At 33.1% G+C, this 18,060-nt stretch overlaps 2 protein-coding genes across 2 annotated transcripts; one reads left to right on the plus strand and one right to left on the minus strand.

Annotated features, from left to right (window-relative positions):
• The first annotated feature begins 5,587 nt into the window (after positions 1 to 5,587).
• On the plus strand, positions 5,588 to 15,450 carry yellow-b (L-dopachrome tautomerase yellow-b). Its single transcript, XM_031979364.2, has 6 exons — positions 5,588 to 5,958; positions 10,244 to 10,580; positions 13,348 to 13,760; positions 13,996 to 14,173; positions 14,450 to 14,661; positions 15,105 to 15,450. Exons 2-6 carry the CDS (start codon positions 10,307 to 10,309, stop codon positions 15,390 to 15,392), a joined length of 1,365 nt encoding a protein of 454 aa, XP_031835224.1. The 5' UTR covers positions 5,588 to 5,958; positions 10,244 to 10,306; the 3' UTR covers positions 15,393 to 15,450.
• On the minus strand, positions 14,910 to 17,975 carry LOC116428142 (matrix metalloproteinase-2). Its single transcript, XM_031979369.2, has 3 exons — positions 17,609 to 17,975; positions 16,396 to 16,548; positions 14,910 to 15,868 (listed from the first exon to the last, which is right to left on the minus strand). Exons 1-3 carry the CDS (start codon positions 17,714 to 17,716, stop codon positions 15,764 to 15,766), a joined length of 366 nt encoding a protein of 121 aa, XP_031835229.1. The 5' UTR covers positions 17,717 to 17,975; the 3' UTR covers positions 14,910 to 15,763.
• Between the last annotated feature and the right edge of the window lie 85 nt (positions 17,976 to 18,060).

The following is an 18,060-nucleotide window of genomic DNA, read 5'->3' on the forward strand; positions in this document are numbered from 1 at the left end:
AGAGTTTAGAAAATTAATCTAGAGAAAAATGAAAAATTAATCGCGTCCTTAATGACAATGTTATTTTTTAGGTTATTTTTCTCCGATTTTGTCGAACTCTGCTCAATGCGAAATAACGAACGCAAATGAAACAGAATGCGACAAAATGAAATACAAAGATAGGGAATGAATATGGGCGTCAACTTCTTACTTCTATCTCACTTTGTCGTATTCTGTTTCATTTGCGATCTTCGTTTACGCTAATCGGCCAATAACAAAAAGCGGCCGAAACGAAGGCGTTAACGTTCATCGCGAGTGGCCGTGCCCCCTTGCCGCACTTGCTCCTTTACTTGGATGGGCAAGTTACCAAATGTCGTTGGAGGATAGTAGTTTTCTTTCACCCTTTAGTTCTCGGTGACATCGCTTTGAGATCACGCGTTTCAGTATCAGTAAAATGTGAATCAGTCGTGAAGCCACTATTTTTGATAATTAAAATAGCATTTTTTAATAAAAATATTTCTTTATTGTTTTTATTTTGAATTATATATTTTTTACAATTTATAAAATATATGTAATATTATTTATAATTTTGCTATATCTAATCAAGTGACTCTTAATTACCTCTCGAGTGCAAAAGGTTAATACCGTGAAGAGTGATCCAAATCATGATCCATGAACGAGCCATGTTGAAACTCGTTAGAATCTAATGAATTCTGTGACACAACGATCCCGATTTTAATAATGCCACCGAGATATTCCTCCGAGACGCAGGACTAAGGAACGGTTACAATAATGCATACCGTGTCTTAACGCAAAACCGACTGCGATAGAGGCGATCACGAAAGTGAAAGCAAGTCTCATAATACGGTCTGTCCAATCGACCTCGAAATCGCGCAACCACTTCGCCGGTGCGATGTCTGAAGTCAAACCTGCTGGCTAAAATCTACAGGGTGAGTCATCTAATTTTGCCATCTCGAGTTACTTGGAAATTGTTCCCTTGCAAAATTATTTCAAAAACAAATTGTACAATATCAATATACGAATTCATTTTCTATTATTTTACTTTCCTTTATTAACCTTTTGTCCCATAATTTCTTTCGCAATTGTGCTTGATAAAACCATTATACTTCATCGTCACAATTTAATACAAAAGGAAAATAATTCGACGCTCATTCTACGTTCATTTTAAAGGTCAAGGATCGATGATGGACAAGCAATATGTTATTTTCATTAAAAATAAATAAACCACATTTAGATTTATCGAATTCGGTTAAAAATTTTCTTCGCGAGTCTGTTTCAATATTATGGGCGAACGGGTTAAGATTTGAATGTTATTGTGAGTCCCTTGAACTTAACAGATAAACGATTTCATATATAAGTTACCCTAATTAAATGAATAAATATTGAATGGTGAGTAACAGATAGGAAGATAAATGTGTTGAAAGTTTAAATTTAAATATTTAATAATTTTGAGAGGGCAATTATTGTAATGGGCATTGTAGGTATTAGTAATATTAATATTTATTTAAAGAATGTCTAAAAAAAATAAATAGTCTTTCAACCCCTTAAACTTTGACAGTTTGTATTTACTAATAGTGTACTCTGATGATCTTTTATTTGTCTTCCAGTTTTCTTTCAAATTGGAATATTAGATGTTGTTATTATTGTTATATGTAACCCGTTGCCCTATGATTTATTTTTTAACTATAATCGAAATAACTACTTTATCGTTAATAATTTAATAGGAAAATAAAGAAATTTGGATACTTATTTTCTATGTCTACGTTTATTCCGAAGCATAATGACTGACCATAGAAAATGATTACTTAATTTATATTTAAAGAACTAAATAACACTTAGATTTGTCAAAATTATTTTGGTAAAAAGACAAAATTACAGAAGATGAGTTTTCTATGTTGTACAGACGTATTTGACGGGATGAATTGTTGCATTGCACAAACATTCTTAGTCGACAATTTGCAAGAAATTGAACGTGGTAGAATCAGATGACTCACCTCGTATGCAGAGACAAGAAAAAGAGAGAGACAGAGCGATTGCGTGATGTAAAGGACAATAAAAATGCACGTTACAGGGACTTTGACTGCACACGGTTGCTCTAGTGCATGATTTACTTCTTGGCGATTATACCATTATCATTAATACCAGACTGTGAATGCTCGTGCAGATCAAATATGTTAAATTATACAAAATTTATGCAAACAAAATACAACACAATATAGAATTGAGAACTCGTACATAAACGAATGTTACTTTAGTTGTACATCACACGATTTTGTTACATTTTGTTTATTCATTGTCAAGTTGAATATGACTGACAATTTCGGTGGACACTGAGCGCGAATACATGGAGGAAATATTAAAAAAAAAGAATTTTTAAAGTGACGACATTTGTAATATAAAAGTGTTGAATTTGTAAATGAAGAGTAAGATAAGATAAGCCTTCATCTCCTGCTTCAACTGTAGATTTCTCTACACAACGTATTTACATTTTATTTTGACTTTTCCTCTGTAATCAGTACGCCCTCGTTCTAGTTTTTATTCTAGTTCTTCGGTGATATTTATGACTGATTTCTCTGACTCATTTAATGGTAATGCTGTTGATCCGAATACTGTAGCAGTGTGCCAATTACTGAGAAGTGCTAGTCATCGGTCAAATCTTCGTCCTTCTAAATTTTATCCAATATGCAAAGCATATTTACATATTCCAAATACATATGTAATAACGCTTGCATTTTTAATGCTTAATTTATCTATTTAATCGTCGATTAGATCAATGATTAATGAAACACGTTTGCTTTATTTTCATCAATGTTTCGAAATTCCTCAAATGACACGCGCCGTTCATAAGAAATATATTATTAAATTGTATTGCCAAATTAAAATTATAATATCGTCAAATTATATTGCCAGATTAAAATTACGGTATTGTCAAGATACATTGCTACATTATAATTATGATATTGCCAAATTATGTTGGCAAATTAAAATTATAATATAATCATATTGTAATTTTAATGAAAAAATCGACAAACTATGATTCACGATTACTATTTATCATTACAAATTGACGACTAGTTTCACCAATTGACTAAGGAAACCGGAATTTCTAGTGACTAATCTTTTTTGGTGTGATCATCAACGAAACCAAGCGTTTTATCGGAATAAAATTTAGATGAATCGACGCTCAATTCCGGGATAAACCTAACGCTCAAAAAATGTTCGTTACGTGGCTAGCTACGCGATTACTCGAACTGATGAGCGTGAATCGGGATCCGCGGATCGATGTCTTAGATCGCGTCGTAAATAACAAGGGGATCTCACGGGGAACAATTGCTCACCGTTACATTTTGCATACAATCTTAGGCTCAGTGGCTCTCAGAACTTTCTCCCGAGATTTCCGCCGATGGGAAGCGGGGCTAGCGCACTGATAAATCAGTTTGCAATTAACTTTTCCTTCACACTTCACGTTTTATTTTGTATTACTTTTTATTCTCGCAGTTGCCTCGTGGGAAGTCCCCTGCTCCCGTACTGTTCTTTACTTTTGTTACACAATATCTCATTGTTCGACGAACGGGAGTCGGTTTTTTACTAATCACTTTCACGTGTCCAATTATTTGCTTAATCGCAGCGGATCGGAATTATTAATTCTTACGACAGCGCACGGAACACCCGGTACATTCAGCAAAACGTAGAACGTTTTGTTCCATGATAAATCGTTAGATGCAGAAGTTGTTTCGGTGCTTTTTTATTCGATCCTTTAACAGTGTTCGACGAGTGTACTCGTCATGAGAACATTACCAATTTTCTTTTTCGCGTACTGACGAGTATACTTGACACGTGAAAAACTTGATTACCTTCCGCCATAAATATTAACATTTTTGTAACCCTTTAGGTGGGATTTCATTGTAAGATTCTTGATTGGTATTTGCAATCAAAAACGATGACGAGTATACTCGTCAAACAGCTTTAAAGAGATAATCGATAACAGACGCATTTTAAATTTGTAGAATTTTGTGAATATTGTAAAGTGCGTGGTTGTTTTGTAAATGGTCAGAGCGTTTATTTAAAAAAACATCAAGCTAAGCAGGGGTAATCTAACGTCACTTAATGTCACTATTAATTTCATGGAAGTACTTTAGATTTATCGGCAATAAACTGAGCTAGAATACCTGAGCGTGTCTAGGAAGACGTGCTGCATCTTCAGCCTTGAGTGAGCAAGAAAAATTATTTTGCGAGATTATTTTTAGCGAGAGGTTATTTTGACAGCCCGAAGCTTTTGATAATATTGCCAATGAAACCAGTCCTTTTTTGGCTCGCTTCGATTACTCAGATTACTCGCTTCGATTGAAAGCAATTCGAATCTTGTTAGACGAGAAGTAGCTAAACTTATCTTATTAATTAAAAGATCAAGGGAGAAAGCATTATCAACATTTGTCGTTTCTTTTTGTTGATATATCTATACCGTGAATGGAACGATTCACAGTGGATTGTGCGAGAATGAACAGTAAACATTAAAAACATGACAAAAGATGATTACGGTAAAAATGTACAAGGTTTTACTTAAAAATCGGCACGCAATTTCCGGTTAACATGGTTGTTTCGGTACAGAATTAACTTAATTCTAGGATAGCATGAAGCCTAACGGAACTCTTCCATTTAGTCATTATTATGAATTTCATCGTTTCGTTAGTGGAAAATGGGACTAGGTTTTTGGTCGATGAACTTCGTAATCTCCTCGTTTCCTAGGCTGGCCAGCCGAATAGTGTGTTGCGAATACCGATTTGGAAATGATCCATGGACTCCTTTTACACTGCGTAACGTAAATGTGGTTACTTACCTGTTTCGCTTACGATTTCCCTAGAAGCGATGTATAGTCAGCTTAAGACCTTCAATGTAATTTTCTGTATTTATAAAAATAGTGACAAAGAATGTTGAAATTATAAAAGATGGCAACTGTTCTTAGAATGTCGTTCAAGTGTCATATTTATTTAAAGAAAACATACTTTCCGATCAAAAGTAAAATTATCTTAGGTATTTCCAAGGACAAGCAATAAGTAGATTAAATTGTTCGAAATCGTTTGTATTATTTTGAAAATGATAAATTTTATTTACTGCAATAATTTCTTAAAATTAATATTGAAAATAGTATCTTTGCTTTGAAATATTTCTATCCAGTTTCCCTAGATTGATTCAATGCACAACAAAATCAATACAAACGGTCGTTTCTGAATTAACAAGAAAACTAATTCTACTAGTATTATAGTTGCCATACCGTTTCTTTTCACAATTTACTTTTATAACCAACAGACATTTTTAATAGATATTTGAGATCCAGGATTACACTGAAATTTTTAATTTCCCAAAATGACGCTGTTTCACCATATTTCTTAATTGTTCAGGCACAGGTAGACAACTCAGTGTTTCGAGTGTTGTTTGGTATACATAGACTTTCAACCGGATTTCATCTAGCATTGTTTTCAGCTTGTCTACGCGATAAAATAAATTGAATGCCTGTTGACAATTTTATGTACTACGGTTTTCCTGTCGTCGTGGTGCCATTTCCACTACTAGGCAGCGAGCACGTAATAACGTCACGGTTAGCGGGGAACGACGAATCATGGTGTTTTAACAGGTCTGTCGAGCGGATCAGTGCCCGCTGAGCCTTGAACGGTATCAAACGGTACCGCAGGAGTACCACGTTCCTTGGTTTCGTTGACAAATTACCATCAGTACGCTGCACGTTACCACCGTGATAACGTTTTGCTTCTTCGAATTTCTTTTCTTTTCTTTTATATTTTCTAACAATATCTATAAAAACAGTGATTGGCAAACAAACGAGGCAAAGGGTCCACGTATCACAGGAATGCAACAAGGATGAACAAGCGAAACGTTTAGAGAATGTGTGAGACGTTTAAAGTGCTACGTTCAAGGAAATTTACGTGAAACAAGATTTAACAAGTAAGTACTTGTCGTATATGTCCAAGAAAATGGAATAGAAAATACGCTACGAGATGTACAAGTAGATAAAGCAATAATTTCTTGATTTCTAAATCTATCAGAAAACACCAGCAGTGTTATGTCGACTTATGTCGATGAATGAACTGAAGAAGAAATATTTATTTATTTATTTTTATTTATTTACATATATGAATATATGTATTTTATCTTTCTTCTTCTTTGTTCATCGTAAATCATCTCAGGCGATTTTCTTTCCAATTCTACTTATATTCCTCGCTGTATATATTTATCCGTGACTATTTTAACTTTTTGTTTCGGCATACGTAATAATTTTCTTCTTTTTTTCCTTCCTGTCATTTGCCTCCGGCAATTGCTCAATTTCGGTCATTTTTTCTTCAATTGCCGTGTTGCATAACTTTTTTACCGTTTTTTCTATTCTGTGCACTTTTGCTTCCTTCCTTTTCTTGTCCTCTGCCTTTCTGTAATTGTGATTTCTATGTACTGTTTTCATTTTTAAAAATTAAATTTATTATATCCCCGTTTAATGAATCTTATTACCGATCCCAGTACAGTTTCCTTTTGCTTTATTCTTAATCTTCTCTTGCAGTAACTTTTTCAGTAACCTGTTTTGTTTTTTCTTTTATCCTTTTTATCCTTTTCCATCCACTCTCGTAAGTTTCAATATTGTTTTGCTTTCTTCTTGTACTTTCCCTGTTGCTTCCTTTACTTTTTGTTCCTTTTCAATGTTCCTCATATTTTTATTATAAATCCTGTTACTTGCATATTATGCGTTACCTTGGGGTTTTTCTGGTTTTGCTGGTCTCCCTCTGGTTTTCTCCCTGTGTCTTCATTTTGTCCTTTTTAACAATCTGTCCACACGCTTCCCTTCTCGGTCGACGCCTCGCATTCTAACCTCCATTTTAAGTCTCCTTCTTTATCTTTCAATCCTTTTTCTTTTATCACAGATCTGTTTATATCCACTTTACTTCCTTAATACCTTCCTTTCACAGTTTTTATTAGCTCCATCATTTTCTGAGATTAAAAAATTCGAAATTTCTTTTCTCCATAGTTGGCACCAACTACTCCATTTTATATGTTTTTCCTATTAAACTTTAAGTGTTACATGTAAAGGAACAAAACTGACAACAAAGTACTTTCAAATGTATTATAAAAGATTGAAGTTTGAAGAAATTAATCTTCACTATTGTTTTCCAAATTACGATTAGACTTTAATTCTGTCTCTTTTAAATTTGGCTATTTGGATGTGAAATAATTTTTCAGCATTGTTTATTGCTTCACAGATTTGGAATTATTTCTCAAACCTTGCTTTTCTTGTTGACCATTTTTTGCGATTTTTTATTAGGATACTCGTTGAAAATAATTACTAGAAAATTATTGCCTAGAGAATTGAACAAATTGTCAAATTCTCAATTGTTTCCGGAATATTAACATTTCACGAAATTCTAAAAAAGAAGCTATAAATATTTCCGTATCACAAGCTGTACATTTTTCTATGCACATTAAATTGACTGCTGTAATTTCCAAGGCTAATCACTTAATTCCTTTTATTTATAAAACAACGTTGTAAACTTTTGAATTTTGATTTGCAATAAATTAAACGGTCGAGAAAATATCATAACTGTGGAAGATGAATCGTTTCCATGTTGTAATGAAATTAACATCGGTTTGCGGAAGTGATCAATTGCGGAGGTGTTGGAAACGTTTACTCATTGTTATTTTTGCTTTAACTGGACACTCTGGATATTCCCGTAACAGCAGCCCATTAATATTTATTCATGCATATCATTTTCAAGGATTATGTATCTGACATTCCTTGCGCAAAAATGATTCAGCCTTTAAATACAGGAATTACCAATTGTCATTCGTATTTATACGTAGGATTTATCTTCTACAAGTACTAAGATTGGATGCTAAAGTATAAGAACTAACGGAAGAAAAATTGTAACTGAACCAATATACAATTTCAAATCTATATATTAAATTACTATAATTTATGCTTCATAAACATGTGAATCGTAATGTACTATTACAAACGATTTTAAATATTCCAAATTCACAAATCTGGAATTTCGTGTTAGATGTTTAATGTAGTACTATGTGATGTAATCTAATGTTTAATCTGATGTTCACCTAGAAATTCAGACCGCCACTAAACATTTTTCACGTTGAATATTTACAGACTACTGTGCAAACACCAAAACGACGATAGTTCATAATTAACGCGATGCGTTGCGTTACGAAATAGCTGAAACTTTATACAAATACGTGCGTCTCTATCATTGTTAATAGATGTAAAATTCCTTGTTGCGGTTACCATCTAGTGTGCGTTCATTCTAATAACGCATCATTACGAGTTACTAATGACTGCAAAATACTTTCTGCGCTATGATTGACCAAAAATTATTCTTTCCTATTTTCATTTTTCGAAGAATTCCTATAATTTTTATAATGGAAAATTATCCATCTCAAGATCTATCGAAAACATAGCATTGTAAGTTAATATTAAATTTCTAAATTCTTTTAGTCTTCTCGTTGAATAGAAAGCTTGATATTATAAAAATAATTTAATATTAAACTGGCAATCTCTGTAAATGTCCACGGATTCAAAGTTGTAGTTTCTCAATGAATTTACATTAGAATAGAAAAAAATTGCTTTCACATTTCTAGTTCTCCATGGCTTATGGCACGATGTTAAAACGAATTTCGTCTGAATGTCAAGCCACGGTGTCATTTCCGTGCCTCTGAAGGTTTTAGAAACGTGAATGTCGTTTTATTGTGCTGTTACGAAACTTTTACCGATAAATGATTAAGGTTTTCTCAGTGAAAGGGACTTTAAACACGGATCTCTTTCAAGTGAGATACAATAATGTTTAATTCTGATCACGTTAAGCAAGCCACAGATTTTGTAGAGTGAAAATTGGCACAAATAATATTATGTTTACGTCGGTAATTTTCAAAAAGATCATCGTTGATTTACTGGTGAAGAATTTAGAATATTAATAATAACTATATTTTTAGGAAATAAAAGAAGGATAAAAAATTATCTTAAATTCTAAATCTGATCTACCCAATTTGGTAAACAATAAAAATTCCCAAATTGAAATTGTAATATTGTATTATGATAATTGAAATATTGAAAACACAATATGTTCCACTTTCCTATTACTTTTCCATTCAGTCTCTCTATTTCTACGCATTTTTGTTTTCCACTAGCCAAACATGATTTAATTATTACTAATTTTATGCCTATACTAATTATTTACCATATTCCCTCTTCTTAATTTCGCTGTTAATCCTTTGCCCTACGATTTATTTCTCAACTGTCATTGACACGCCTACTTTATCATTAATAATTTCTTAAAAAAAAAAGAGGAAAATTGTAGGAATATCATATATCCACGGTCTGCTCTAAAGTTGATTAAAGTAAAGTCAATCGATAACAGAAGGATAATGATATGCCTAGAATTTTTTTGTTTTTCTAATAAATTATTAATGTTAAAGTAGTTGTGTCGATCACACTTGAAATATATCCAAGTTTTGCCGTAAAATAGAATCGTTGATAACAGAAGAATAATATTTAACTTGAGTTCACAAGAACTGAGTAATATTTAAGTTTGTTAAATTCTGTTTAAAATCTCCACCACGAGTCTCACATTATTGCAAGGCAAGGGGTTAATCTTTTATCATTTCCCCTTCCCTGTAATCTCAAATACTCAGGGCCGCGCTAACCCGAGTGCGCGAGGGATTCACCGCATCCGGGCGGCAACATTAACCCTTTACATTCAAGAGGTGACTCCCACCATTTGATTTGATGTAGCAATATTCTAAAGTTGTTATAATATTAATTTTCGTATAATGTTAAGTTATAATGTTATCATCTAATATTGACAATATTACAAACAACAACAGCTTTGTTTCTTAATTTATGTACGTTTTCTCATTAATTTGTTTCAAAGAATGTTGTCTATATCGCAACAGGAAATGTAGAATATTTCTAATGGAAAACATTCGAGTGCAAAGGATTAATAGGGCAACAAAAAGCAAATATCACGTATGAATTTTATGGATTTAATATCCAGTTCGAATTGTGCAACGCATCAGTATAATCATTAATAGTATGGTGGAAAGGTTTTTGAAAGATCATAATGATATTTTTCAGTTTTTTAAGAGCGGGCCAATAAAAGTTCGCACTCGGCAACAACTTTGGCGAGCCCCTGCAAATACTCTAGTGTTGCCCCGTGTATCTAAAAATATTAATTTATAGATTATCGCTAAATCAGAGGCTTGAAAGAGGTTCGCGAAAGTGACGGAACACGAGAATACGAGAATGTATTCCACATGGATCCTTTTTGTGTCGAGTGTACTGGTTCAAAGTTGTCTGTGGAGTACTGGCAGCGCGGCGGATAAGCTACAGGTGGCTTTCCAATGGAAACAAGTGGATTACGAGTGGCCAAACAATGACACCAAGCAACTTTTTCCGTGGTACAAGCAGGAAGACAATCTGCCCCTCGGCCTCGAAGTCACGAAGGACAGGATTTTCGTTACAGTGCCAAGATGGAGGCGCGGCGTCGCCGCCAGCTTGAATTACTTCTTCACCAATGGTGAGTGCCTCCGTTAAATGCCAGTGAATATTCATTCATCTTCTCTTATAGTAACAATATATTATAATATAACAATATTATATAAATAATAAGTATAAATAGAAAATATTTAGTATAAAAATATACGGAAACAATATTCGTAGAATGGGACAAAGGATGATAAAAAATATCTATGAACTTCTGGAACTGTTCCTTTTAATAGATTCATCTAGGGGAAAGGGAATTTATTGAAGTAAACAGTAATTTAATAACGCAACTTTTATAGGTCTAATGTACATAGCGTTAGAAGATAATGTGAATATATATTTAATGTAAGAAACGCAATTATAACATCTTTTTACCACAATGACTCAACAACGACTGAATAAAACATGAACTGTTTTTAATGACACGGTTATCATATCGATTGTGTTTCTATGTTATTTATGTAATATATTGGGTGATCTTTAAGTCAGTAAGTAATATTCCAAGAAAATCAATCTTTTTTGTATATCTTTGTTAATTTAATATCGATCTTGATAATTTTTGCTGCGAATATTTGTCACAAACATACTTTTATTATGCATACGATTTTAATAATATTGCGTAACCGGCATTTGCGTAAAAGCATTGAAAACCATTGTTTTGGAAATCATGGAAATGTTGATTGTATATATGTAAAATCAATATTTTAGAAAATCAATAATTTAGAGACAACTTGTTGTTGTATAATCTGTTGAATGGAAAAGATTTCTAGTATCTCTATTGTAATTATGAATACCACCTGTTGAATAATAATTTCAGTAGAATTTGTTGGTTCCAATGATGCCGAGGGATTATGTAGGAGCTATAATTGTTAATTTACTTCGAACGTACAGATGAATAATAGACGGGAAATAGTAAGAGTATATTTTTTATAGGCAATCATTTGTATTGAAGGGGACAGACCTTGAAGTTGAGGAATGGAAATTTGTTCTGCTAAATGTCTTGAAAATTATGTAACTGAAGAAAGAATTTAAGTTACAGAATTGTGTCCTGTTCGTGAATAGTGGATTGTTCTATCTTAAAATTACAATTTATCTAGATCTTGGTATGTGTTTGATATATAATATAATTGTATTTATTTCAATTTCGAATGCTTGATTCTTTTTTATCGATACTTATGATTCCGCTTGTACGTATTTATGTTGATTATTTGGAAAGGAGAATATTTTGGGCACAACTTTCTAACGAGCCATGCATTAATTAAAGTGTATAGATTAATCCGAAACTGTTGATTCGACCGGCTGAGTTCCGCGTGGAACTAGATTTTCCACTCTTGATCGGGTACGAGACTTTCGAAAGTATCTTTACGCTATCCTGGATTTATAGTTTTGTTACATAACGTGAACTTGACGGAATTCTACAGTCAGTTTATAGAAATGTTTTCAAACCTGAATTTAATGTCATCCAATCCAGAATATTTTGTTGTTCGTTTTATCGTAAGCTAGATTTTAAGAATAGAATTTTATTGTAAGCTAGATTTACATAGAAAAAGATAGAGAATGGACCTGTTAATGACAATTATCGATCACATCCATTTTCACTTCAGTATATTATGTTTTTATATTTAAAATCTTAAATTTCCAATAATTTCAGCTGTTGAGGTGAATTTTTATCAAAATATTAAAAATAATATGATTGCATTTCAACAAAATGGAAACTAAATGGAAACTCGCTTGAATTTATTTTATTCGAATGTTGAACTTCTGTGTTCATATTTTGACGAATAGATAGAAATGCTAAGTGTTAGAATACGACGTTGAAATAACTCAAGAACTGAAAGGAATAATTTGTTAAATAGCACATTCAATTACGAAGTAAAGCGTAGCATTTTTTACGACGGTCTTAATTGTCAATTCAAGCGTGAGCCTTGTGCACAGATATAATCTAATAATAAGAAGTAGCTTGAGAAACGTTTCGACAACGATTCTTAAGAGAAGAGAGCGAGAGAAGTGAAACGTTACTATGTAAGTACTGTGAAAGTAGAAACAGCCTGAGTTTCAGTTAATCAAGCTAGTATACATGTTTCTCGCATAATCGGATAGCTAACTTTCTGGCACTGTATCAGAAATGTCATGGCGAGAAATCGGCGAACCGATATCGTTTGAAGAATGGACACAATGAAAGATTAATACAGAAATTGATGCGAAAGGAAAAATGATGCGATTATAAAGAAATTTACTGAAAATGATTTTGACATAAATATATAATATAGTAATATTATGTATAATATGAATTATATAATAATATATACATAAATATATAAATAATTGTAAATGACTTTGAAATAAATATCCAAAGTTTTAGACAATTTGATTTGATATTGAATAATAAATACAATATTTTTGTCCTATACACATTAGTTTATTAGCTTATTTGTATCATTAAAAGCATTCGAGATACTGTGGATGCTGGCATACAAATTATTTTTAAACTGAGAATGTAAACGATTTAAATGAATACGAATCAGTATTCATTAAAATACCGTTCAGTTGAAACAAGTTTCTGAACACAGCAGAAAAGTCAAGATGAATCCGAGGAAATTAATCGTTACGTCTATACAAAATATTGCGTTATCCGAGTTTAAGTAACATGGTAGTTAAAATGATAATTAAAAAATGGTTAAAATCTAAGTAGAAAATAAAATAGTTAATAAAATAGTTGAATAATAAGTAGAAAATAGAATAGTTAAAACACTCGAAAAGTTAAATTTGAGAATATTTATCGAGAAATTTCATTGTTCCAGATACACGCGAGTCGCCCGGACTAATTCCTTATCCATCATGGGAGGCGCATCAATACAAAGGAGACAACGTACCGGAAATAATCTCGACGTTCCGTCTTCGTGCGGATAGATGCGACAGGCTATGGGTACTAGACACGGGATTCACTGACATTCTTGAAGGACCGGAACAACAGGCACCGCCGGCGTTAATCGTCTACGATCTAACTAACGATCAAATGCTGCGAAAGTTCGTTATACCCGAAGATCAAAGAACGCCCGACTCTCTGTTCGCGAATATCGCGGTCGAGGATTACGACTGCGAAGGCACTTACGCTTACTTAGGCGATTTAGGTGGTCCAGGACTCGTAGTTTACTCGTGGAGCATGAATAAATCGTGGCTCGTTAATCATCATTCCTTCCACCCAGATTCTAAGGTCAGCATTCGCATTGAAATATTTTGCAACATATTACCATATTTTACAAAACATCACAATATCTTAAAAAATATTACAAGAATACAGGAATGAAACTTTGGAGAAATATCTTGCTACAAGTAATTTTTGAAACTGTATTCATATTCTTGCATTCAATTGTAATAATTGTATTCAATCCTAAACTGTATCGATATTTGGAAATTGTAATTTTTTAAATGAATTATTGTGTGTCAAGGCTGAAGAATTTAATGTATCGGGGATCTCGTTCAAATGGACTGACGGTTTATTCGGAATGGCTCTAGCTCCCAGAGGCGATGGGTACAGTACAATGTATTTCCACCCACTCTCCAGTTATATGGAGTATTCGGTGAGCACGGAATTATTGAGAGATCCTCGACGTGCAAATACTTCCGGTAAGTATCAGAAGAATAATAATATAATACACTTGCTCCACATTTTACTAAAATGATCAATTTTTCCTTTTTAATTGCTGTATTTAGTTCCTCAATTTTACCTTTTTAAAGTGATCGATAATTCCTCTTTAACATATAATTTCAGTAAGTTCAATATGTAAAGTATTAAAATGACAATAACAATAATCCTTTTTTTCTCATAATCAATAAAGACCATAAATTTATTTTCTTATACATAGTTCATATTTTATAATGTGATCAATTTTAATTTTACAGAAAGTTTCAATCAAATTCACGCTCTCGGATCTCGTGACCACAATGGTCAAAGCAGTGTTAGCTTTTTGGATCAGGACACCGGAGTTCTGTTTTACGCTTTGACAAACCTGAACGCCATTGCTTGCTGGAAACCTCAAAACATGTTCGCGATGCAACAACAGGAGCTTATCTATATGAATAACATTACAATGGTTTTCCCTAATGACTTAAAGGTAATTTCTGGTTATCTAGGATTATTGAAATATTTACGCTTAAAACACTTCATTGATAGCAATAAAACTTCAGGGTTATACGTGAGATTCTTTAGAAATCGTTAGTTTGTTTTGTATATTTTAAATTATTATATATTCTTTTATATTTAACTATTATTTATGTATTGCATGTATAAAAAGCGATTAGATAAAATAACAGTTTTGAAAGTAAGTATATATTTCAGGTAAAATTAAGTGAAATACAAAAATTCAGTAAATAATCCTGTATATTTTATTGAAATTTATAATCTCGTTAAGATTTCATAGTTTAATTTGTATTGTAATAGATCAATAGCAACACGTGATCGCAAGTAATTCTGAAGCTATATACAAGATTTTTATTTCATTTATTCAATGTTCCAAAAGTTTAAAATTATATATATGTGTACACGTTTCCGTTACAGATCGATCGAGAGGGGCAAATTTGGGTTCTCTCGGATCGTTTACCGAGTTTCATGTATTCCCATTTGAACCCCGACGACTATAACTTCCGGATCCTCAAAGGTTCCGTGCGGGAGGCCATAAAGAATACCGCCTGCTCGATGGAGAGACCTCTTCCAGCAACAAATAAATCCCGCGAACCATCTTCAGAAGGAAATGTCAACTCGCTAACAATGTCTCAAACTTCTGGCTGTATCACGCATTCAGCATTCATCTATGTTCTGTTGCCTATCGTATTATTTTTCGTTTGACATATATTTGAAAAAACGTTGTACCCTCTTGTATTTTAATAAAGTGGTTGGATGTAAACGCTCTGAAACGACCTTCACCCGACAAGAATCTGAATTTCGAAGAACGTTAGCGTTCGTCTGTGAATAAATATAGATCGAAGTAAAAGTCGTATGGCAGGTGCTTTTCCTCTTATTAGAAATATGTTTATTTTACAAATTCTACGTTTGACTTCGTGTACTGAAAACTGTTTGAATTTTCTATACCAGTTTAGAACTGGTACTGCTGCCAGCTCTCACGTCCAATTGACGACGCTGGGTCTAATGAGAACGCACTTAATAATGTGTAATTATTTCCTTCTTTCCTCTGCAGCTGCTACGCATCTAATACGCGATTACTCGTTAACACCTATTGTCTCTTTTTCTATAATCTGCTGATCCTGCTGATCTTCCTTCTTCCTTAAGATGTCGACGACGCCGCATCGTGGAGCTGCCATCAGCTGCAACGAATGTGCAACATGAAATATGCAATCTACTTATAAGAGAGAGAAAGTCACTGAATTTTGTATTTCAATCGGAAACAGAACAGTTTTGCTGATAGAAATGCGATGATTTAATATATTGATAATATCTTATAGATATTTCAAGTAGACAAAACAAAATGACGGATGATCATGATTGCTTTCACGAATAAAGAAATTTGAGAAATGAAATCGATTCCATAGAGCACAATTATAATGTTGGATATTTACTATTAAGTTTCGTATAATGCATCGATACGTGAGCTGATAAAACAACTTTGTTCCTTAATTTACGTGTAATTTCTCGTGAAGTTACTTTAAAAAAAATATCGTCTACATTTTATCCAAAAGAGTGTCGAGTATTTCTATTACAAAACTTCGGAGTGCAAAGGGTCAATTTAAGTAAGATCTATATAAGTCGGTAAGGATTTAGAAAGAAATAAAGATATTTGTGAAAACATGTTAGTTTGTTGCATGGAAATGTATTAGAAATAAAATGAGCACACCTTCAGCGTAGCGTTGTCCAGTTGTCCTGTAACTGGAATATTGCCGAATTTCTGTAAAGTTTTCACTGCTTCCGTTATAGCGCTTTCCTTGTAAAGCGCGTCCGAATCAGCGGTACCCCCTTCTAGGTAGCCATATTTTTTCATAAAATCCATCTGCGCAATCATACAAAGATTAGTCAAATATTATTCTATATTTTAATTTATATATTGTTGCTTCTGCATTACGTACTCTATGTACCACCGTCTTAAAGGCATTTCTAAAGTTCACTAACCGAACGTAATCTATAAATATTAAGTAATAACCCGAAGACAACGTACACGACGGGGAATTATGATTCACACGAAGAGAAATCACAAGCGAGATGAAAATATTTTACGTAAATAAGGCTTCTCTTCCTTAATTGATCATTCTGTTGATTGATGCTCCAACAAAACTCCCGTAACACATAGATTATACTATTTTAAATACAGATTATTATTTAAAAATATTCCTAGTGTATAACAAAGTATTTTCAAAAATTAGAATGAACAACCAGATAGGTCAAAAATTTATTATTCAAAAGGCAACAAATGCTTCTCTAAGAAGTTATTAAAGAAATTGATTCATTAATGCATAAACTGAGTAATAAATGATTCGAAATCTCAATAGAGGCATTTTTAAAGTTTCTAATAAAGTCAATAAAGAAAATGAAATAAAGTCAGTTTAGTGTAGTCTCTGTGTTGAATACAGCGACGTATAAAATGAATTATGTCGCAATTATTCTGTAACAATTTTTCAATGCAAAGTTATGCAAGATATTTATCGTTGATCGTGTGCTTCAACTAACAATTTACTATTCCGCGAAGGCAATCTACTTTTCACGAAACAGCGGCCGTTTATAATTTAGAAAATACATTCAGGAAAAAATACGTATATGTTAAGAAGTAAAAAGCTTAGCTACAATATAATAAGTTCAAAGTTTATATACATAGTATCACAATATTCACTAGAATCATTGAATTAAAAATTGCATTAACTTTCATTAAGAAATTTCGACATAATTCATTTAACGCTAGATTTACGGACATCTGCTGTACAGTTTGTTCTATAGTTCTTAGAAAAATTGATATTCGTTCATTTAGATCTTAATTAGATGTTTATAAAATTTAATATTAGTGAAATTGGCTTGTTCCATAAATCTATTGTTAAGCTAATTACTTGGATTTCACCTACCGCGGACAACGACACCGAAGTGCCGTTCCCTTTCGAAGGGACTGGTGCCGATTCGTGTTTGCCCGGGATAAAAGCGACGCACAGAAAGATGACACACAATAGCTCCATTGCTGCGGTACTAACAAATCGATATTATAATTATTGGATTTCCCCTTTCACCAATTCAATTTCGTCGGAGCGTGAATTTTACACGGAACACTAGACTTTTTCGAGTTTTTTCGCACGTAGCATGACTTTCGATCGAGTCGGGCACATTATTGGGTCAGTCACTGCTCAATACAATAAACAGCGCTTCGGCGGTTTTGATAACAAAGGTCGGGCATGTCGCTCGATCTCCGACAACGTTGAAATTAACAACGAACGGGGGCGGAGGGGGAGCGTAATTCGTTTAAACGTTGAATCAATAAAGACGTGGAGGATGATCGACCAGGAATCGTCGATTCATCTTCGCC

The sequence above is a fragment of the Nomia melanderi genome, chromosome 3 (genome assembly GCF_051020985.1).
Source record: "Nomia melanderi isolate GNS246 chromosome 3, iyNomMela1, whole genome shotgun sequence".
Lineage (NCBI taxonomy): Eukaryota > Metazoa > Arthropoda > Insecta > Hymenoptera > Halictidae > Nomia > Nomia melanderi.

Coding starts and splice junctions, on each gene's coding strand:
- yellow-b (XM_031979364.2), top strand. CDS start 10,307: ATGTATTCCACATGGATCCTTTTTGTGTCGAGTGTACTGGTTCAAAGT. Junction 10,581..13,347: donor GAATTACTTCTTCACCAATG/GTGAGTGCCTCC, acceptor TCATTGTTCCAG/ATACACGCGAGTCGCCCGGA. Junction 14,174..14,449: donor TCGACGTGCAAATACTTCCG/GTAAGTATCAGA, acceptor TTAATTTTACAG/AAAGTTTCAATCAAATTCAC.
- LOC116428142 (XM_031979369.2), bottom strand. CDS start 17,716: ATGGAGCTATTGTGTGTCATCTTTCTGTGCGTCGCTTTTATCCCGGGC. Junction 16,549..17,608: donor CTTCGGTGTCGTTGTCCGCG/GTAGGTGAAATC, acceptor ATGATTGCGCAG/ATGGATTTTATGAAAAAATA. Junction 15,869..16,395: donor TGGACAACGCTACGCTGAAG/GTGTGCTCATTT, acceptor CATTCGTTGCAG/CTGATGGCAGCTCCACGATG.